The following is a 22529-nucleotide window of genomic DNA, read 5'->3' as shown; positions in this document are numbered from 1 at the left end:
AAGCATAAATAAACCAAAATGTAAATAATAATTATAGAGTACAATTGAACTACTAGGAGTATGTAAAGCTGCTCATTTGTGTATGATACTTACCACTCTCCATGTAGAAGCCACAACCGGTTGAGGATTGGTTTCGGGTAACGTCAGGTGACAAACTTCACTTTCGGACAAATAAAATTGCGTAAAAGGTAAATAAGAATTTCTACATTCGGACCAATATTCCAAATGGCAGAGTACTTGTGAATCATCTTGATATCCCAGAGTCATTTTGTACGGTACTGGGAATACCCTCACTTTTGTTAACGCTCTAGGTTGGGGGTAACGCCAAGCCATTGCCGATATGGATTTATTCCAAAACATAACCTGAAAATATTTTTTTTATCGGAATTTTCAGAAAAAAAAGGGGAATAAAGACAAATTATCAGTAGGACATTATTTTTTGAGCATTTGCGAATTTAAAAGGGTTTTCTTTCCACTGGGTGTGTTTTGATCTGATAGAAATCTTGTTTTTTGCTTTTTGTGTCATTGATGGTCTCATATTAGCTTTAAATGTCATTTACAGACTTGTGGTAGCCTTGTTTATGACAGGAATTAATCGTAAAGAAGCCTTATTTTTGCTGTTTGTATTTATCTATATCATTATTAGAACTATAATAGCCTTTTTCTTTGACCTGTATCATTATTAGACCTATAATAGCCTTTCTTCTTCGATCTTTATCATTATAAGTCTTATTTTTCTTATATATGTCATTATAGTACTACTATAGTTCTTATAGTAGTCTTGTTGGGTTACCCCTATATATCTCAGTATTAGCCTTGTTCCCACTGTTTTTATATTTATATGCTTTGTTCTTCCTGTATATATATTAAACCTAAAGTAGCTTCGTTTCTATTCGTATTATAGCCTTTATTTGTATAAGTAGTCTTGGTTTTCTTCTATTAGATCTTATTAGACCTACAGACCTTTGATTTTATTCTTATAATAGCCTTGTTTTCAATACATATATCAATATTGAACTTTTTATAGCCTTATTATTAGATTTATATATGCCTTTTGAATCTTAAGTAGCCTTGGTTTTCTTCTATTAGATGTTATTAGACCTCTAGACCTTTGTTTCTATTCTTATATGTTCTATATATGTCATTATTAAACTTATTAATGCCTTTTGGATCATTATAAGCCTTTGTTTCCTTGTAAATAACATTATTATTACTATTAGTTTTTAATATATACGTCATTATTAGACCTATAGCAGCCTTGCGTCAATTTTAACCTTGTTTTTAATGTATGTCATTATTAGACCTAAAGTAGCCTTGTTTCTGCCATTTTTACAATTTGTTTGTCTCGTATAAGTAATAAATAGACACATAGTAGCCTTGTTTCTGCTGTTAACATCATTATCAGTCTTATATGTTCTATATATGTCAGAATTAAACTTATTAATGCTTTTTGGATAATTATTAGCCTTTATTTCTTTGTAAATACCATTATTAGACTTATAGTAGCCTTAGTACTCTTAGTTTTTTAATATATACGTCATTATTAGACCTATAGGAGCCTTTCGTCAATTTTAACCTTGTTTTGGATGTTTGTATCATTATTAGACCTAAAGTAACCTTGTTTCTGCCGTTTTTACAATTTGTTTGTCTTATATGAGTAATAAATAGACTTAAAGTAGCCTTGTTTCTGCTGTTAATATCATTATCAGTCCTGTTTGTTCTATATATGTCAGAATTAAACTTATTAATGCCTTTTGGATAATTATTAGCCTTTGTTTCTTTCTAAATACCATTATTAGACTTTTAGTAGCCTTAGTTATATGTCACTGTTAGACCTATAGCAGCCTTGCGTCAATATTAACCTTGTTTTGGATGTATGTATCATCATTAGACCTAAAGTAGCCTTGATTGAGCTGTTTTTACAATGTTTTTCTTGTGTATGGACTTATAGTAGTCTTGTTTTCAGCATATAAGAATAATACTAATTGTAATAGTGAGACCTGATATGGTAATGGCAGCTCCTCTGTATTTTCCGTAACAGCATCTATGAATTGGAAAGCCCCAGCTCTCAAATCGTCTTTATAGTGTTGATCTTTTTCGTATCCCCTACCAGATAATGGTTCGGATGCTACTTCGCTATGAACATTTTCCTAAAAAAAAAGGAAAAACATATTTATAAATATAAAACTTTTGAAAATTACATACCGTGAATGGTAATGTAGAAACGAATTCGTTGATCTCTTTAATAACAACTTGGAGGCATTTCAACTGCTCAGGACCAACATCCACTATAACGCAATCGCTTTCGACGCTGATTTGAACCTGCGGATCGCTGTCAGGAGTCTGCCAAGATTCCCAAAACACCGAAACGTCGATGGAAACAGTCCAAGGGTTCAGTAAAAGTTTTTTATACACTCCGTTAATAACCGATAACGTTATGCAATGTAAATTCGTTTTTAATGATAATTTTTCCGGTCGAGACAACAACGATACGGTGTTTGACATTTTTTCCACGCCGAAGTGTACCTAAAACATAAAATTAAATTATATACACTGAGAAAAATTTTCGATTAACTACCTCATGCCCAGAATCGGATTGTATGGCGATTATTAGTTGATTAAAATTGACATTAACTACGTTGGTACCACCGAGGGTATCTTTTATTTCTTGAAATTTACCGTAGGTGTCGCTACTTTTGTTTCTGCTACTTATACTAGGTACAGACGTCGTTATGTCTTCGGTACTGATTTGCTTTTTTATACTTTTAGACATTACTATTAGATCCTTTTTGTTCCCTTTGAACGCATCCAGTACCTAAAAATTTTGTTTTTGTGATATAAACAAATATATTTGTTGGTTATAAATTATGTGGTTTTTGTTTTTTTGACAGAATTTTTGTTTTCAACTTGTTATACACATAATTATTTTGTTTATGTTGTTATTGTCAACATTTATTGTTTTGCACTGCTTATAGATCTAAGTACTGTATTTCATGTGGTTTTATCAGCTAAATTTGTTTTGCAGTGGTTATGAACCTGATTATTATGTTTCATAAGGTTTATGCTATTTTAATGCCAAAATTTATTGTTTTGCAATGGTTATAGACATAATTACTATATTTCATGTGGTTTTAATAGCAAAATTCATATTTGCAGTGGTTAGCAATCAATTAGTGTGTTTCATTTAGTTTCCTTTACAAAATATCTTGTTCTAAAGTGGTTCGAGACCTAACCTAACCTAGCCATACTACTATATGGTTTTTGCTGTTTCATTGACTAAATTTATTGTTCCTAAGTGATTATTTATTGTATTTCATATTGTTTGTCGTTTGATTAGGAAAATTCAATGTTTTATAGTGCTTATGAAACTAATTATCGTATTTCATAGGGTTTGTATGGTTTTATTAGCAAAGTTTAGAGTCCTACTGTGTTTCATGTGGTTTTTTTCGAAAATATCTTATTCTGAAGTGGTTAGAAACCATATCACCAAATTTCATATGGTTTATTGACCAAATGTATTATTTTGCAGTGGTAATAGACCTATTTAATGTATTTCATATGGTTTGTATGGTTTTATTAGCAAAATTTAATGTATTACAGTGGTTATAAATCAATTACTGTGTATCATTTGATTTTATTTGCAAACTTTCTCACTCTGAAGTTGTTAAAAACCATATTACTACATTTTATATGGTTTTATGTTGTTTTAATGTCTAAATTTATGGTTCTCAAGAAGTTAGAACCCTTATTACTGGATTTCACAAGATTTATGTTATTCTGATGTTCAAATTTATTGTTTTGCAGTGGTTATAGACCTCATTATTGGATTAAATAAGGTTTAGTTTGCTTTAATGACTAAATTTATTGTTCTGAAGTGGTTTTATGTAGTTAGTGTTGTTTACTTTCACAATTTATTGTTTTGAAGTGAATATTGAGTAATAAATTTTGATAGAATTCTAAGATACAGTATAAACTTGTTTTATATGTTCACAAATTATCGAATAAGATATTGTTTTATCAAATAAACCTGGCTGCGCCTCACCTTATCTTTCACAATCAACAAATATCCCCATTTCGAAGCGGAACACAAAATTTTCGTCGGTTTAGAAATTTCAATATCGATAGTAGCATTCTTACTGACCCCTTTAGAAAATTTTCCAGTGAAAAACGCCGGAAAAATACCGGTGTTGACATCCGGAGTACCGGATCTAGTTTCCACAATGTTAACAGGAAAATCTTCTTCATTAGGAACGTGATTAATAGGTGGATATTCCGGACCGCTCAATTTCAATCTCAAATCGAAGCAAGTCAATTGCATTACCCGAATCAACTGTTTTTTATTCAAATACAGATTCGGTTGATTAACGCTAACGTAAACAAGAGGTAAGTATCGATTATAATTGTTTTCTTTATCAACTATCCCTTCTTCTTCCGCTTCATATCCCGCTTCGTCGTTATCTACTTTTTGAGACCTTCTTCTTTTATTTTTCGCCTGTTGGCTGCCGTTTGGTGGTATATGCACTTGGTGAAGACCTAAGCTGATTTTTCCCGCCGTGAAAAGTACGTCGAAAGGGATGCAATAACCGAGAAGCGAAGTCGTACTTTTCGGTACAACGTATCTTTCGCTTTCGCTCAAAGTTTTCAATAATCTCGAAGACAAACTTTTAATATCGGACGTTTCTATGCCTGAATCTCTGAATAATTCGCAAGTTTCGATTTCTTCTTCGTAGATGGTGGTGTCGCGGGATCTGGAGTAAGGTAATATCAGTTTTGGTCTAACGAAATTCTCATCGACAACCAGAGGTTCCATTAAGGCTATAAATTCGCTTAATAAAGCCGACAATAGCTTTATTTGTTGCAAGGATAAATTTATCATTATATCAGTGACTAGATTGATTTCTAAAGAGTGTCCGCAGATTATGGTGGTATCTTTATACACCATAGCCGGTGCTAATATAAGAGATATATCGAATTTTTCGGTTATATGCCACAGATTTAATATGGGTTGAGAAAAATTTGGTTGTCCTTGATCTAAATTATTCCATTCTAAAGCTGGATTCTCACTCAAACCCTTTAAAGTGGGATTAGTCGATGAAAACACTGAATTTATATCTTCCCATATACCGGTGCAGATAGATATACCGAGTAGATCCAGTTGGTACTGTCTATCTTCTACTTCACTTCCTAAAAAACAATTTCATTTACTTATTTCTTCATAAATATCAAAAATGTTCATCTGGCAATGTACATAGTACCCCAAGGAGTCATTTTAGTCTGACAGGGAGTATGGTCCTCATATTTATAAATATAAAAACATTACCACAACGTTAGAGAAGAAGGAAACCTAGGAAAGGGAAAACCACACGCAGAATAATCATTAAATAGTACACAGGTGACTCATAAAGCGCCACAGTAGATTCGGTATTTGTACCAAATACTCATCATCGGTAGGTTCCTGTTCAAGTGTCTTACAAGTGGAATTAATCATTAGAAAAGTGTCTCGACAAATCATGAGGCTATCAAATTATTGAATTACAATGTCATCGACTCCAAGTTATCAAACATAGTCTTCTTGGTCACACAGAGATGAAAGGAAATAAAGAGGCCACTACACTAGCCAAAAAAGAAACAAAAACGCCTTCCATTGACCTGGACCTGGAGTAAATCACGTCAAAAAGTAGTACTATCATCACAGGTAGTACCTGATGAGATTGGTACCACCAGTTATTGAATGTGGGTACAAAGGGATGAATTTCAGATTCTTCTAGTTCGAAAAGGAATCAAAGGTAACGAAGAAGCCACTATACTAGCCAAAAAAGTAGCATAAACGCCTTTTATTTACCTAGACTTCGTTTAAAACAATGCTCTGGTCAAAAAAGATCAGAAGAAAGGGAAATTAACCCTCTGGTGTTTACTTATTGGTGTAAATCACTTCACAAAGTGGTACGATCATCTCAGGAAGTACCTGATAAGATTTGGACCACCAGATATTGAATCTGTGTACAGGGGGATGGAACTGAGGTAGCATAAACCGATTCTGTGTGAAGGGGGATGAAACTCAGATTCTTTAAATACTAGAATGACTCACCATTGCAAGCATATACAAAAAATGCTTTGGAGAATATACCTTCTGGTGTTAAGATCCCTTCACAAGTTATAAGATCTGAGAAAAATTGAAAAGGGTGGTTGTAGAGTCGAAAACAGTTCTGATAATATATTTTGAAGCCACTGTGTAAAGTAGCCTCTAAATAAATGTATTTAGGGACAAAGACAAGGTAATAGAGTTGGATAACAAATTATTTGTATGCTAAGTTACCTGGTACGTTCAAGATTCTAGCATGTGCTGCTTGTTCATAAATGTCTGGTCTTAGTGGAGTCCTACAAATCGGATTAACTGCTGAAGGACTCATGCAAATCTTCTGCACTTGAAATATGACAACGTCGTGCAAACTTCCAGTTCCTTGCAATTCAACCGAAGGTATGACTATTCGAATATCCTGACATTCCAAATAAGTCAGTGGTAAATTTTGATTATTAGCGTTCAATATGGTTGTGCTTTGATCGAGAATTGTCGGTTCCTTACTTAGGGGTATCTGTAGTAGGGGAACCACCACTAAATAGAAGCTACGTAGAGTTTTCAGGGATATGATAAAATCTAGAAAAAAAAACAAATAACCGAATAAAAAAGGAAAAAACAAAACGGTACGTTGAAGGAAATAATCACCTATAGGTTGTACGTTGACGACAATTTCGGTTATGTAACGGCTTTGGGATAGAAGTTGGGAATTTAGTGGGTCCGTTCGTTTGGGTTCCTTGTGGTAACGCTTTTGAACCGCGCCCCATAATGTATGGGTATGTTGGCAACTCGCCCTCGTTATAGTTATGTTTACGAAGCCGTTATCTTCGTGTCGTTGATTCATACCGATGTCTTCGCGCAGACGCATTACTACACCGGAAAATGGACCAGGTTGCCATTTCGAATTAGAAGTTAACCTAAAATAGTTGCCATTTAGAATTAGTTGTCGATCTAAATTAGTTACCATTCGAAATATAGTCAAAAATGTTGACATTTAGAATCAGAAGTGACCTGGAAATGTTGCCGTTTGGATTTAGACATTAGCTCGAAGTTTTTTTGCCGCTCTATTTAGAAATTAACATAAAAAAATTGCCATTTTGAATTAGTTGTCGATCTAAATTAGTTACCATTCGAAATATAGTCAAAAAAGTTGCCATTTTGAATTAGAAGTGACCTGGAAATGTTGCCATTTGGATTAAGACATAACCCCAAAGATTTTCTCCCGTTCTAATTAGAAATAAACATCAAAAAGTTGCTATTTTGAATTACTTGTGGATCTAAATTAGTTGCCATTCGAAATATAGACAAAAAAATTGCCATTTTGAATCAGAAGTGACCTGGAAATGTTGCCATTTGGATTAAGACATAACCCCAAAGATTTTTCCCCGTTCTAATTAGAAATAAACATCAAAAAGTAGCCATTTTGAATTAGTTGTCGATCTAAATTAGTTACCATTCGAAATATAGTCAAAAAAGTTGCCATTTTGAATCAGAAGTGACCTGGAAATGTTGCCGTTTGGATTTAGACATTAACTCGAAGTTTTTTACCGCTCTATTTAGAAATTAACATCAAAAAGTTGCCATTTTGAATTAGATGTTAATCTGGGCCATTTGAAAAATATTACCATTTCGAATCAGAAGTTGGCCTAATAATATTACCATTTAGAATTAGCAATCGATCTAAAAAAATTACCACTTCAAATCATATATTTACTCAAAAAATGCCTTTTTCTAAAAAATTGACCAAAAAAAGTTGCCATTTGAAATAATAAGTTGATTTAAAGAATTTTTACCATTTGGAATTGAACTATAACCTAAAAAAAATCCCTTTTTTATTAGAAGTTAACCTTAACCCATATAAATTACCACTGCTAATTAAAAAAAACTTAAGGAATAAGAAGCGTAGACAAAATTTAAACAAATTACCTTTTGTAATGTTGAATAGACACTGAACCGATTTTACTTTTGATTTTCAAATAAACGCTCTGAAAATCCAAAGAACTAACAATATCTTCAGCATCGACAACCAGTTTCAACCTCGGTTGTAACGATTCCAAATCTTCACTGAAACCTCTATATTCATTAGACAATAACTCAATTGTAAATCTCGTTACCGTCCATTGTACCCAAGCTGTCAATTTGACACTTTCATCGATGGTATCTTGTTGGGATAACGCGGCGATAGGTGGCGTTTTATCGCTTACTGAATCGACAGTATTTTCTCTCATTATAGTCGGTGATAAAGTCGAACTGTTTTTGCTCATCACGGCCGGAAGGACTTCTGGGGTTTTTAAATTGGAATGTTTAATTTTTTCCGGCATTAAATTCGACGCTACCTCCATGAGACCTAAAAGACAATCTTTATTAGGGATATCTAATAAAAAAAATTGAACGACTTACCGTAAAGTACACCGGCGAATAAATAAACTTGTATCTCGGACGTAGATATAACAATAGGTGTCATGTCGATGTGTACACACACTCCTAAATATCCCAAATCGGGTTTTATAACATCCGTAGATTCGTTTTCGGCTTTAGTAGGTCTAGTAGATAACCCCACGGTGGCGCTCAAAGAAACCGGTTTTAAAAATATCAATTTGTTACCGTACTGGACCGTGTAACAGCTCATATCAGATATAGACATAGTCCATGGAAAGCTTGACTTATCCGGTGACCATATAGTGTCCGGCAATGAAATCGGTAAAGACGTCAGATGTTTTTTAATACTTTGTCGGTGGGCACTACGAATATTTGCGAATGGTAAAGTTATCACCATTATATCTGGCGGATGGTCTTTATTCACTGCCGAATCCACGGCTTCCTGGATACCTACGGAAATTTAAATTTGACTCAGCTACAATATATTCTATCCTGTTGACTGCGCCAATTGAAAAAAGTCTATTATTCTTAGATTCAAATTAATGTGAATGAATCTTACTGACTGCGCCAATCGGGAAAAGCTTATTATTCTTAATGTCAAGTTAATGAGAATGAATCATATTGACTGCGCCAAACGAAAAAAGTTAATTATTCTCAATGTTAAGTTGATCTGAGTGAATCCTATTGACTGCGCCAATTGAGAACGAAATACTCAATACATTGACTCACCCTGAGACCCAATAGCGGATAGTGACACCAAAGGAAAATAAATTGTACACTGAGAAACGTCTCCATAGAGAAACATTCCCTTCCACACGTCGAACCACTTTTTGAGGAAGTTATAAATTTTTTCTTGTACATCGACTGGTTCTTCTTCACTTATTTCCGCTTTGTTGGAAGCGAAATGCGTTTCTCTATCTGAACTACTATGAACCGATTCTATTTGAATTGGAGTTTTTCGAGAAGTTTCTGGTATACTACCACTAGCTTCTGAAATGTTTCTAGTTTTTACAATGGTATCTAAAAAACATTCATTTAACATTCTTTTGGTTATAAAAAAATCTACAAACCATAATAATGGATATATGTATTTTGTTCATACTGTAGAAAGCATTATGTTATGATTGGAAAAATTGTTAGTCGATATACAGAATGTCAAAGTGATAATAAATAATTGCTGGAGGTGTTTAAAGCTTATGGGGGTATATTTTGTAAAAAATGTGGATATATATGGTGTCAAAATGATAATAAGTCATTGTTGGAGGTGTTTAAAGCTTATGGGAGGGTATATTTTGTAAAAATGTAGATATACAGGGTGTCAAAATGATAATAATTCATTCTTGGAGGTGTTTAAAGTTTATGGGAGGATATATTTTGTAAAACTGTGGATATACAGGGTGTCAAAGTAATTGTAAATAATTGATGGATCTGTTGGAAGCTTATGGAGGGTACATTTTGTAAAAATGTGGATATACAGGGTGTCAAAATGATAACAATTCATTGTTGGTGGTGTTTAAAGTTTATGGGAAGATATATTTTATAAAAATTTAGATATACATGGTGTCAAAGTAATTATAAATCATTGATGGCTGTGTTTAAAGCTTATGGGAGGATATATTTTGTAAAAATGTGGATATACAGCGTGTCAAAATGATAATAATTCATTGTTGGAGGTGTTTAAAGTTTATGGGAGGATATATTTTGTAAAACTGTGGATATACAGGGTGTCAAAGTAATTATAAATCATTGATGGCTGTGTTTAAAGCTTATGGGAGGATATATTTTGTAAAAATGTGGATATATATGGTGTCAAAATGATAATAATTCATTGTTGGAGGTGTTTAAAGTTTATGGGAGGATATATTTTGTAAAAATGTGGATATACAGGGTGTCAAAATGATAATAATTCATTGTTATAAGTGTTTAAAGTTTATGGGAGGATATATTTTGTAAAAATGTGGATATTCACGGTGTCAAAATGATAATAATTCATTGTTATAAGTGTTTGAAGTTTATGGGAGGATATATTTTGTAAAAATGTGGATATACAGGGTGTAAAAGTAATTATAAATCATTGAGGGAAGTGTTTAAAGCTTATGGGAGGATATATGTGGATATACAGGGTGTCAAAATTATAATAATTCATTGTTACAAGTGTTTAAAGTTTATGGGAGGATATATTTTTAAAAATGTGGATATACAGGGTGTGAAAGTGATAATAAATCATTGCTGGAGGTGTTTAATGCTTGTAGTGGTGTATTTTTCGTAAAAATATTACCGAAAGTTTTTAATTTGTGTCCAAACTGTTTGGGGGTATACAGTAACCACCTGCAGAGTAGAGGATCAACACAAACTCTAATTTCTTGAAGATTAAACAGCAATATCGGCGGATGTTTCTTATTATCTGGACTTATTGGATATTGTACTGTCACTGTAAATAGAGGTGGAGTTTCGGACATGTCACTGAAAATAAATTTATTTCACTTTAAATGGAAATAAGGGGATATGGTATTACATTTTCGTTGATGTTTCTTCTTGAACTATTTCTGACTTCGGTTCGGGACCAGATATGAATAATACTTGTTGGATGTCATTCGAATTAGTAACATCATTCTTCGTATGGACCGGTTCGAATATAAAACCTTTAATAGAACCTAAGCTAGCATCTATCGAAACAGTCGAATTAGTTTTCACTTTTTTAAACCTAATCGATTCTATACAGAGTTCCATGAAGGGTAAACCTGAAAAATAATTATATAGAACGGAATATTTTTAATATAAAATAATTTACCGTGATCTTTGGTAGCGTCGGTTAGAATTGATGTGTTGTTCATAATACCAACAGCTTCTTCTGCATCCATTTTAAACAGTTTACCAATGATATAAAATACTACCATCATTTTGGCATTGGTTCCGTTTAATGTAATACTCTCAGATTCGAAAGTAGTTTCTTCATGGGCGATATCAGGATTAGTCCAATATTGGGACTTATTAATACTTTTAGTGGTATAAGAGAAACTAGAAGGGGTTAAAATGGTCGTTTGATTATTGGAAGTGATTATCAAACGACTGCACAATCCTACAATTTTGATATTATTGCGATTATAGCAAGCTTCGAATAGTTGAATAGGAGGATCCGGTAATTGACAAGTCGTATGGACTAAACGGTTGACGTACATAGGATAAGTTAGACTTATATCCAAGAATTGACATTCCAATGTCAGTTTTGGTAATTGGAGTGGTTTTAATATAACTGGAATTGTATTTAATTTCTGTAAATAAAATAACTATTAAATTAAATATATGAAAAATTAACTTATGATACCATACCTTTCTCTTTTTATACAGCATACCTTTGGTAGGTTGAAAATAAGGATGGTCCATTAATTCTAATTCGATAATTGGGGCGAAAAAAGTTATTCTCATACTCCTACTTGGAATAAATTCGTTTAAAGCATCGAAATCTTCTTCGGACGGTGGATGGAGTTCTTGTAGAGATTTTTCAGGTTTGGGATTTGCATAAGGGGGATAATCGTAATAAGAAGCTGAAAATATATTTTTTTTTTCAATTATTTTAAAAATTGAATCGAATTAAATAGTATATTTACCAGCAGCTTGCAACGTACTGATTCTATGGAAAAATCCTGAACATAATCTTAATTTAAAAGGACCAAAACAAATTCTCATACTAGAATTCTCCATGAAATTACTAAAAACGAAACGAAATTGAGTTGAAATTTTTTTTTAAATAAATAATTTACCTGAATTCGAAATCACTTCCCATTTCTGATAATACTTCACTCGATGTATCACTAGGCATATCCATTTGATATAAATAATCGAACGAAAAAGCTGGGGTGCGTTCCAAAAGAACAGATTCTGAATAAACGGTCATGTGAACGTCCCAAGAAGTATTGTACTGCCTTTTTTTACCTTTATTTTCCGCAGCTTCTGCATCGAATAAAGAATCCGTCTTATGACCATCAGTTTCGGAACCTAAAAATTAAATAAAACATATAACAAACAATATAATCCAAATATTCAAGTCGCTAACCTATTTTTAAGTAGTTCATTTGTACAGATTCATCGGTGATCTCTATATAAGAGCAACTACACACTCCTAGGGGTAGTAAAACCGCATAACTTACACCCCCCGTAGCGTTAAACCATTTTAAACCATGAATTATAATTTCAGAATATATACCTTGTAATTTTAAACATAACATCGGTGTGTAACGTTGTTTTTTTTGATTGTAGTAGTTAGATCGATCTGGGGTAGTTTCTGAAATCTAATAAAACTATATGGTTGCCCCTCGTATTTGTTCTGATTGAATTTACCTTGAATGTTATGGAAAGATTATCGACATAAATGCCAAAATGTAGAGTGTGTCCTTTGTGATCCTGTAAAAATTTATTATCCCAATCATCGTCCCACGGTGCTGGTAAAACCGAAGATACATATGACCAAGCCCAACCGGTCCAACCCAACGAATTATCTTGAGTATCTGAAAACGAGTTTTTATAAGATTTTCCTCTTGATTTTAGGTCTCTAAGTAGTTTCAAATAACAGTTACAACAAAATAATGACTGAAATGGGTCGAAATATCAATTTTTATCTGATTTTTTAAACTAATTTTATATCAAAAAAGACCTAAAATCAATAAAAACCTTTATAATATACAGGGTGATTGATTATGAGATAAAGTTCAGTGCCTCCTTTGTCCTTTGAATATCAATTTGAAAATTTGAGGGATTGTTAGATCTCATTTTATTTACAAAATTAAAATTAATTAATTAAACACCTTATATTTTATTGTATATTTAGAATCATTTCGACTTCCCCTTTATAATAATATTAGGTTGTGTTTAATTCTACAGGGTATTTAAAACGTTATAATCAATTTCAATTAAAATCATAACAAGTTTAATATCCTGTATAATGTAAGGACAATTCAATAATAAAAAGCTTTTGGGCAAAACATTCGAATAGTAGTAAAAATTCTGGAAAATTATTCATTTTGTTAATATTCATTGAATCTATACAGGGTGAATCAAAATACTAATACATTATTTTTTAGGTTTTTTTCAAATGAATCACCCTGTACCACCAATATACAAAATGTAACGACATAAATTTTCATATCTAAAGACAAAAGAGGTACTGAACTTTATCCCTTCAATATATCAATTTAAAAATTTGAAGGTTAATAACCATTATTAGACTAAAATTTCAAAATTATTTACATAATGTTGTGTCATATCAAAATTGTTTTTTAATGAAACACCCTATATTTTATTGCATATTTGAAAACATTTTTACTTCCTCGTTATAATAATATAGGGTAGTGTTTAGTTCTACAGGATATTTAAAAAGTTATATAATTTTCTAAAAAATCATAACAAGTTTAATACCCTGTATAATGTAAGGAAAAATCAATAATGAAGAACTATTTAGACCAAAATATTCGAATAGTAGTAAAAATTTTGGAAAATTATTCATTTAGTTAATATTCATTGAATCTGATACGGGGTGAATCAAAATACTAATACATTATTTTTCCGGTTTCTTTCGAATGAATCACCCTGTACCACCAATATATAAAATGTGACGACTTTAATTTTCAAATCTAAAGTCAAAATAGGTATCAAATTTCATAATAATCAATCACCTTGTAATGAAATTCAAGATTTAGTACCTCTAGAATCCTGTGTGGTATTAGTACCGTCCGAAGTACCATTTAACTCAGGTTTGAGCTGTTTTTGATGAAGAGCATATAACAACATCAATAATCTCATAAACATTGGTACTTGTTGTTCGGTCATACTAAATTCCATACTGCAAAATATCATTTATAGTAACAATCATTGATATGATGTAATAATTTACTTATTGCAGTAGATATCCAAACGAGTTGTTGATGCTATATTAGCTGTAGCTGAATGGTATTTTTTTAATAGGTGCATGGTCATTGAACATTTATATAACATAGGTTCTTGGTAGACCTCAATTTTACCAGAAGCGTTACGTTTATCCAAACACAAAGTTAGATCGTTTATTGTTATAACTTTTCTTAAAATAACCTCGGCCGGAGAAACATCTAGAAGATTTTTAACAAAACAGAATAAAAATAAAAAAGTAAATATTTCAACTAATGTATTATTTTCCAGATAATATTTAAAAAAAAATTAACGAACTGGGTCGAATCAAAACCAAATTTTGTGAGGGACAAAGATGATCATTTAAAATGCCCATTCGTTTATAAATTGGGGTATATGCTCTGCAAAATTGCCAAAACTACAAAAATATTTAGTCTAAGGTACTCATTTCTATTTATTTTTTTGGAGGTTTGTTTTGAATTGATGTAATAAAAAATGTAATGCTTTTTCAGGAAAAAATAGAAAGTACAACAATAGTAGTAATTTCTTTGATACTTGTTGCTATATTTTCATCTTTAGGAATTTTCTGACTATACATAATTTCATAAAAATTATTAAAAAAGAAATCCAGGACTCACCTATATAAGCTGGTTCCCATTTTTGGTTGGCTGATTCAAATTTCAAATGTCTTACGTTCATAGACAAAACTATATCTTCTTCAACGTATTTCAATATCAGATTATTACAATAAATACGAATGTTACTCACTATTTTGTTTATTAATAATTGCACGTATCCCTGGGGTGCTTCCATTTCTTTCCTAACCCCCCAAAAAAATGAAAAATTTCAACTTAAATTAATTGTATTTTCATTTTAATATTACTTACCCATGATGGCCCGGTTTTTTCTCTCTTCCAGATGCTGAAGCATCGTTTCTTCCTCTAGTCTCTTCTCCTTTTAAGTTTAAAATACATTCTAAAAACAATAAAAAATGAATATTGTACAACAATAATAAATATATTTACCTATTGTGTTTATGGTGATGGTAATTGGTTCTGACGCTAATTTTGTCCATGGTACATGTATGAGTAATTCTCTAATACTACCAGAAACAAAACTAAAAGGTAACTGAAGTTCCTGTTCCAGTACTTGTAAATTTAATTCCAAATTATTGAAGGAAGCATCTCCGCCCCACAAAGACACCTAAAATATATAATTAATTATTTCTAATATTCCTATAAGATTATTAATTTTAATATAAATACCTGAGAATCTTCTAATTTAAAATTATTTATATATCTATTGACGTAACTCAATAAAATTGGTGTTATATACGATTCCAATTTAAACATTTTAATTATCCGGGGGGTCTAAAACAAGATTTTTTTAAGGTTTTTACTGTTGTTTAGGAAAAAAACTCACCGATTACGCATATTTATTTTATTTTTGCAAAAATTATTTGAAAATTAATACGTAAAATTGAGTTCTATTAGCATATTTTGGTTAAAGTGGATGATAATAAAAACATTTGATTTAAAACGTCGCTCATGAGCTGTCAAAATAAACAAATCATGAATAACACGTATGGAGCTTCAATAATCATATGTTAATATATAAAAAAGAAGAAGTTATCAACGTGAGTGAACTATCTTCATACGTATGTAGAACTGTCAGTTTATAAAATGGCGAATGTGCGTGACAGTGATACTTCGTTGTGGCTTCACAATAAACTCGGAATTTCAAATGATTCTTGGACAGGAGGTTCAATATGTTCACAATTAAATGCTGAAGTATTGAGAAATATAAAAGACTGTTTTCCAGATTTACAAACCCAAGTTAAACTGAAATTATTACTCAGTTTTTTTCATATCCCGCGCAGAAATTTGGAAGAGGTATGTTTATATATGTCAAAACATAAACAAATTCAATTTTCCTCGTGTTAATTCTTGTAATGTTGTATCATTGTATTAAATTTAAATGAAACTAGTGTTTGAAATATACCTAGAACATCTGGAGAAAATAATAGGCCAGGTATTATATTTTAATAACAAGATCCTGTGCTTATTAACACTTGTCTACAAATTCCAATTTTTTTATATTACGCCTAAATAAATATAAATATTAATATACCTTCCTGAATTTTAAAAATGTTATTCGACATAGTCTTTTTAAATTTCCACTGTGGTGCTTTCTTGGTTCCTACAAATCCCTAAAGTTAAAGGTCTTTAAATTCTTATATCCGATGAAGACGCTGCAAAAATCATGTAAAATGGTGTAATCTCATAAGAGTTTGTTTTATTTAATAAACTACAATTTGATTTCAAGTGGAAGACAGAACTAGAACAAATTTTGGAAGTAGCATTAGGCGATTCTGAATTGTGGGTTGCGATGTTAGCAGATGCACTAAAGACCTACCCTTCTACTGGATCTTTGAATACAGAAATATCAGATGTAGATGAAGTTCGTCCTATTTTTAATGATTTAGTGGCTGATTTAAGGAGATTAGTTCGTAAACAAAACGACCACACTATGTTACCCATGGAATGTCATTATTTAAATAAGGGAGCTCTAGTTTCAGTTGTAAGTACATTTTTCAGCTTCAGAAAATTTGAAACTAATTTGATGTTAATATAATTTTGAATACAATTAGGAATTGTAATTTAAGGTTGGACATAAACCTGAACCATTAAAACATTTTACAATAAAAAAGAAACCAAAATCCGCATTGCTTAGGGCAGATCTGCTGCAGAAATCTATGGATGCAGCATCAAATATGAATAAAAAATCTTGTGCACCTGTCATACCAGTTCGATCCAGAGGGATGCCAAGAAAAATGACAGATACAAGTATGTTATCACATTTTTTCGACTTTTGAATACATTAAAAACCATCAAGTATTGCTCTGTTTTTTTATATTGAGATTTCTATTTGATATTTTTTATTAAAAAACTTCAATTTTTTTACTTTTGAAAACTTGCTTGTCATACTAGACTTGTTTATATATCTTTAAAATAAATGTAAGATTTGATGTAGTAGTTCGAATAATTCATTTATGAAATCAATTATCTCCAGCCGTGTGAGATGCATTGTTTGTTTTAGCACCTCTAAAAGGAATCCCAAGCAGAGTACCAACTTCCGGATTCCGATCTGCATTGAACAGTAATGCTAATAGACCTCCGCTTTCTAGAGCACCTGCTGGAAGAAAGGAGGGTGGTGTTAAACTGTTAGATATTGCAGATCAACCATTAGGTTATGCTGCAGCTAAAAAAAGAAAGAAAATGCAAGGTATTAATGTAATTAGATAACTGTAAAAGCATATTTTTATTCTTGATTTTTAGAAATTGAGGATGCTGCTAAAAAAGCAACTGAAAATGCAACAGTACAAAGTCCTCCACTAACAACAACTGTTGTTACAACTCCAGATTATGCCGCTGGTCTGGCTCCAACTCCAACTTATGCTCCAGCTACACCTCAACCCGTTGTAACTCCCTCAGCAGGTAATGTACTAATATTTGTTTTAATAATACATTTTATATTAAAAAATCGTTTTTAGGATCTTTGGTTACAACATCTTTGATATCTCAACCAGTACAAACTCCTCCTATACCATCAACTCCAACCCCAGTTACACCTCAGATTTCAACACCTGTTTCAGTTCCTATACCTCAACCGGCAGTTGCTGTTACTCAACAGCTCATTCATACAATGAGACCTGTTCCTCCGTTATTGGCGACGACGCCTTCAGGCCAAAGAACTATTATTTCTTCTGAACCAACTGTCCAACAAGTGCAGCAGCACGTGCAAACTCAACATATTATTGGTACACCTGTTGTAGTTACACAAAGGCCGGTACAACAGCCCCAACAGACTGTTACACACATTAGGATTCAACCTCAACCTACAGCGACTGTTTTACAAAGAAGAGGTCTTGCTCTCACGGTAATTATGCACGTTAATAGATTTTATTTTATGATGAATAATATAGAAAAATGTGTATTTTAGAGAGAACAAATGCTGGAAGCTCAAGATATGTTTCGTACGGCAAACAAAGTTACTCGGCCGGAAAAAGCGCTCATTCTCGGTTTTATGGCTGGTTCTAGAGACAATCCGTGTCCTCATCTCGGTAATATAGTTACTATCAAACTTTCAGAAGATCAAGAAAATGTACTACAACCGGACGCTACTTATCTTACCATGCTGGTAGAGACTCACTTTCAGATGAATTACAACAACGGAGAATGGAAGAAAATAAAAAAATATCGACATGTAGAGAATGTTGTGGAGCAGATCACACCAAATACAGCGACAGCTACTTTAGTTTGACAGAACGTCAAAGGATAGTCGAGCAGATAGAAATTTTATAGATTTATATGAGTGTAAGTAATAAAATTTGTTGGTGTTGAAATTCGCGTGCATTGCAGATTTGAGTTATGACTGAAGCTTTTTTTTCTCTTTTTAAGATAAAAATTTGATGTTTTTTTTTATAATTATGTAGGTAAGGACGTAATTGCTACTAGACGGACCGGGAGGCAGTAAGTAATACAATATAGAAGCAGAAAGCTTACAATTTGAAAAGAAAGATTACAGAAAATCTTGAGGTTTGACAGAAGACTATTGATATTATACGGGAACGTCATTTAATAAAATTGAACTTTGTTAATATTATATTTCCAAATATTTACAGATATTGGCAAAAGTTCAATTCAATTTCAAAACCATTTATTATGTTACTATATTTATCAATTTTTTGAGATTAGTTCAAATGTACCAGTAACTTTTGTATGTATCAGTTGTGAAAGTAAAATGAACTTTGACATTTTATTTTCAATAAATCATTTAAAACGTCAACTATCTCAGAATCTGTATTTTCTGGGAGTAGTTCAAATGTACCAGGATCTATTAGCTGTGAAAATAAGTTGAAAACAATGAAATTTTCATTGGTGTTGAACTTTATATAGAATTTTTGGATACCCGTTAGAATTTAATTTGATTTTCATCATTTTTTTTTATTAAAATTTAACCTTGTTCTAGAATCCTGGACTATCTGTTGAGATTTGGTTCAATTTTTGATTCTTCTTTTAAAAGTCCAATTATAACATTAATTATCTTGGTATCTGCATTTTCCAGGAGTAGTTCAAATGTACCAGTATCTATCAGCTGTGAAAATGAATTGAGAACATTGAAATCTTCATTGGTGTTGAACTTTCTATAGAATTTTTGGATACCCGTTAGAATTTAATTTGATATTTATCTTTTTTTATTCAAATTGAACTTTTTTCTAGGGTCCTGAACTATCTGTTAAGATTTGGTTCAATTTTTGATTCTTCTTTCAAAAAACCAATTATAACATTAATTATCTCGGCATCTGCATTTTCTGGGAGTAGTTCCAATGTACCAGCTTCTATTGTACATAACTGTTGTGAAAAGAAGATGTAAATACTGATACCTTCAATCAAATTGAACTTAATTTTAAAATATTTTGCAGTATTTTTACAAATTTAACAAAAAATTTCATTCTTATCATGTATCTCAAATCGATTAGTTAGAATGAAGTTGAAAATCATGAAATATTGATATTCTGTAGATTTCAAACAAAATTCTTTAATTGAGAATCTAAAGCTTCTAGGAGTAGTTCAAATGTACATAACTATTGTGAGAATAAAATGACAATATTGATATCTTAAATCAAATTCAATTTGTTTCGATTAGGTATCTGCAGTTGGAGTAGTTCAAATGTACCAGTTTCTATTGAACATAATGGTTGTGAAAAGAAGTTGAAATACTTTTATTATGAATAGTTACTTGATATGAAAGTTATAAACTCAAGGTTTGAACATAAATAACTTTCAATTACAACAAATATGGACTAAACTTTTTTTTTATTATTAAACTTTATTCTTCGTAATAGTTGCATTCGAATGTGGCAAGATTTTTGATCTCATCATTTACAGATAAAACGAGTTTTCTTTTTTTAGAATCTTAATCATTTTATTATAACGTTTAATAAGTAATACAAAAGAAAAGCTAATTTTCATTTGTAGGGCTTTGAAAATCTCGTTGGTACTAATTATTTTTTGTCATTTTACATTCTTATTGGCAGGTATTGAAAATAAATAAATTCAATAAATTTCAATTACGCTCACCATCAATTTTCTGATAAAATATTTCTTTTACGGGGCTTAGCTAATGCCTACACTAGATTAGTGACCCTCCGGATGAGTATATTCGCAACTTGTACGTATGCTTTGGAGTTGTTGTAGACACCAAATGTGTCTTCATGTGCCTATTACATCCCTGCCTATAAGCAGCTTTCGGCGGTCCATAAAATGACACATCCAACGGTTGAGTTCTATGAGAACTGTGTGGTGGAATGGAAAGCATTGTGATGTGGTTTTCTTTGCAAACATTAAAAGCTTGAAGGGAAATGTGACTGTTGCGATTATCCAGAATTAATAACACAGGTGAATCTTGGGCAGGTTTGGCAAATGCTGCGAAATGTTTGAGCCAAGTGACAAATAAATCTTCGTTTATCCAACCATTTTTAGAGTTGGTGTATAATGCACTAGCCGGTCCATCTTTTTCTAATAAAGGAGTCATATATATTTTTAAAAATAATCGGTAATCGATTAATCGGAAAATATAAAAATATCGATGATAATCTTGAAATCGTTAAGTTTCGCGTCTATGGCATACTTTCAAATATCTTTTGTAGGTTCATTATTTGGTTTGTTTTTATTGGGAATCAAACCATAATCGTTCTTTTGAAGTTCTATTTCCGATTAATCGATTATATTTCCCAGCCCTATACAGAAGCGTATCCCGTTGCATTTGCAAATTCCAAAGTGATACATCGAGGTTTAAAATGCGTCTGCATCATACAATTCTATAAAATCAGAGATACAGTCATGACTTTTAAGCCATCTTGTAGGTTATGTCCAATATGTAGTGATTCGCCCTCGTAGTTTATTCAAACGCAGTCCATTTCTGGTTGCCTAATAGTAGGCGACCAAGAATCTCTGAGGACACTCGCGAGATGGCAGGAGGAAAAAATACGTCGAGAACGAACACGCATTGTTTTTTTTTTCTGACAAAATAAACGCCAAATCACTACAACCACCACACCGTAATTTACAGGCAATACACTTTGAACCTCGTCTTTTTACTTTCGGTTACTTTTTATTCAATGGTAGCTTTTGGGTGATACTTGGAAGTTGTCTTTTTGAGATTTTTATTTTTCTATTTTTTGGCAATTTCCTGTATTGCATATACGTGAAACGCCCTTGACAAAACTAGATTGATATTATTGAAATGACCTTGTTGCGGCCATTTTATCTTCTGCTACTAACGTCTCGTGGTAAATTTGTTTTGACTGGTTGTATGTTGATTTTATTTACATCCTCAAAATTTTGGAAAATTTGTATATTATTTTTGAAAATAATATAAAAGGAAAACTTTACGTTCATTTAAATATTCAGCAGTACATCGCAGTTGATTTTTATGTCTACATTAATGGCCGTCGATATTCCAATGTTGCCAAATCCTTAAAAAAAGCAATTATTTGATGATTGATGAAATATGGTTGATAACTATGTACCTACCAATAAGAAAATATAAATATTTGGTACATTTTATATCAAAAATTCATTTGACCGATTTTTTAAAATTTTTTCATAAAATCTGCCAGGTGTACGTATTTTAAATATAATACTTTTTTTTGAAAATTGTATATGAATTGTGTATATAATGATTGGAAATTTTTTTTAAATATTTTCGCGATTTATCGCAATATTTGTATATTGAAATATTTGAAATTAAGTGACATTTTGTACATAACAGAAATTCTTTATTATATTTATTGTTTTGTCATTTCATACGAATGTCATTGTAAAATTTCTTGTGTTCGATTTTATTGTTAATTTTGTCAAGACACTTTGTATATATTGTTAAAGAATTATATTAAAAATCTAATATTTTTAAAAGTTGTTGCTTAATTTTGTCACTACACCCCTGGAAAACCACTCGAAGGAACTCGCACGTGACGTTATTTCACGATAAGTTTATATACACTGAGAGAAAAATAAATATTTCAAGTTTGGAAAAAATATTGAAATTACAATAATATAATAGCGTTCTGGCAACGCCGCTTTCTGACGTTTTAACGAAGTTCGCAACGCACCTCCACAAACCCGCGCAACCG

General features: G+C 31.7%; 2 protein-coding genes across 3 annotated transcripts in view; one reads left to right on the top strand and one right to left on the bottom strand.

The window, feature by feature from the left end:
• Nucleotides 1–15935, bottom strand: part of LOC130899039 (intermembrane lipid transfer protein VPS13B) — a 35391-nt gene extending 19456 nt beyond the window's left edge. Inside the window, exons 1-25 of the mRNA XM_057808708.1 lie at nt 15755–15935; nt 15598–15702; nt 15358–15535; nt 15220–15307; nt 14971–15152; nt 14343–14553; nt 14152–14291; nt 12794–12960; nt 12510–12744; nt 12217–12451; nt 12064–12164; nt 11786–12000; nt 11247–11727; nt 10971–11196; nt 10734–10918; nt 9185–9475; nt 8477–8905; nt 8003–8423; nt 6725–6993; nt 6317–6655; nt 4043–5184; nt 2579–2815; nt 2206–2526; nt 2001–2150; nt 94–363 (exon numbers count right to left, since the gene is read on the bottom strand). Coding sequence (XP_057664691.1) covers nt 94–363; nt 2001–2150; nt 2206–2526; nt 2579–2815; nt 4043–5184; nt 6317–6655; nt 6725–6993; nt 8003–8423; nt 8477–8905; nt 9185–9475; nt 10734–10918; nt 10971–11196; nt 11247–11727; nt 11786–12000; nt 12064–12164; nt 12217–12451; nt 12510–12744; nt 12794–12960; nt 14152–14291; nt 14343–14553; nt 14971–15152; nt 15220–15307; nt 15358–15535; nt 15598–15684 — 6600 coding nt within the window. The 5' untranslated portion in view covers nt 15685–15702; nt 15755–15935. The remainder of the gene's footprint in view (nt 1–93; nt 364–2000; nt 2151–2205; nt 2527–2578; nt 2816–4042; nt 5185–6316; nt 6656–6724; nt 6994–8002; nt 8424–8476; nt 8906–9184; nt 9476–10733; nt 10919–10970; nt 11197–11246; nt 11728–11785; nt 12001–12063; nt 12165–12216; nt 12452–12509; nt 12745–12793; nt 12961–14151; nt 14292–14342; nt 14554–14970; nt 15153–15219; nt 15308–15357; nt 15536–15597; nt 15703–15754) is intronic.
• A 66-nt stretch (nt 15936–16001) lies between these two features.
• Nucleotides 16002–22311, top strand: LOC130899038 (negative elongation factor A). Of its 2 annotated transcripts, none has more exons than XM_057808707.1 (8): nt 16002–16224; nt 16658–16912; nt 16998–17178; nt 17432–17617; nt 17671–17829; nt 17886–18271; nt 18335–18708; nt 18828–22311. In XM_057808707.1, the coding sequence occupies exons 1-7, from the start codon at nt 16015–16017 to the stop codon at nt 18653–18655; spliced, it is 1698 nt and encodes a 565-aa protein (XP_057664690.1). In that variant the 5' UTR covers nt 16002–16014; the 3' UTR covers nt 18656–18708; nt 18828–22311. The 2 variants fall into 2 exon arrangements, with proteins under 2 accessions (XP_057664690.1, XP_057664689.1); XM_057808706.1 differs by having other exon boundaries at nt 16008–16224; nt 20042–22311.
• The last annotated feature ends 218 nt before the right edge of the window (nt 22312–22529 follow it).

This window comes from Diorhabda carinulata, chromosome 10 (assembly GCF_026250575.1).
Source record: "Diorhabda carinulata isolate Delta chromosome 10, icDioCari1.1, whole genome shotgun sequence".
NCBI classification, from domain to species: Eukaryota; Metazoa; Arthropoda; class Insecta; order Coleoptera; family Chrysomelidae; genus Diorhabda; species Diorhabda carinulata.
Note: the sequence above shows the minus strand (reverse complement) of the source record. Positions and strands in the feature narration are given on the sequence as shown.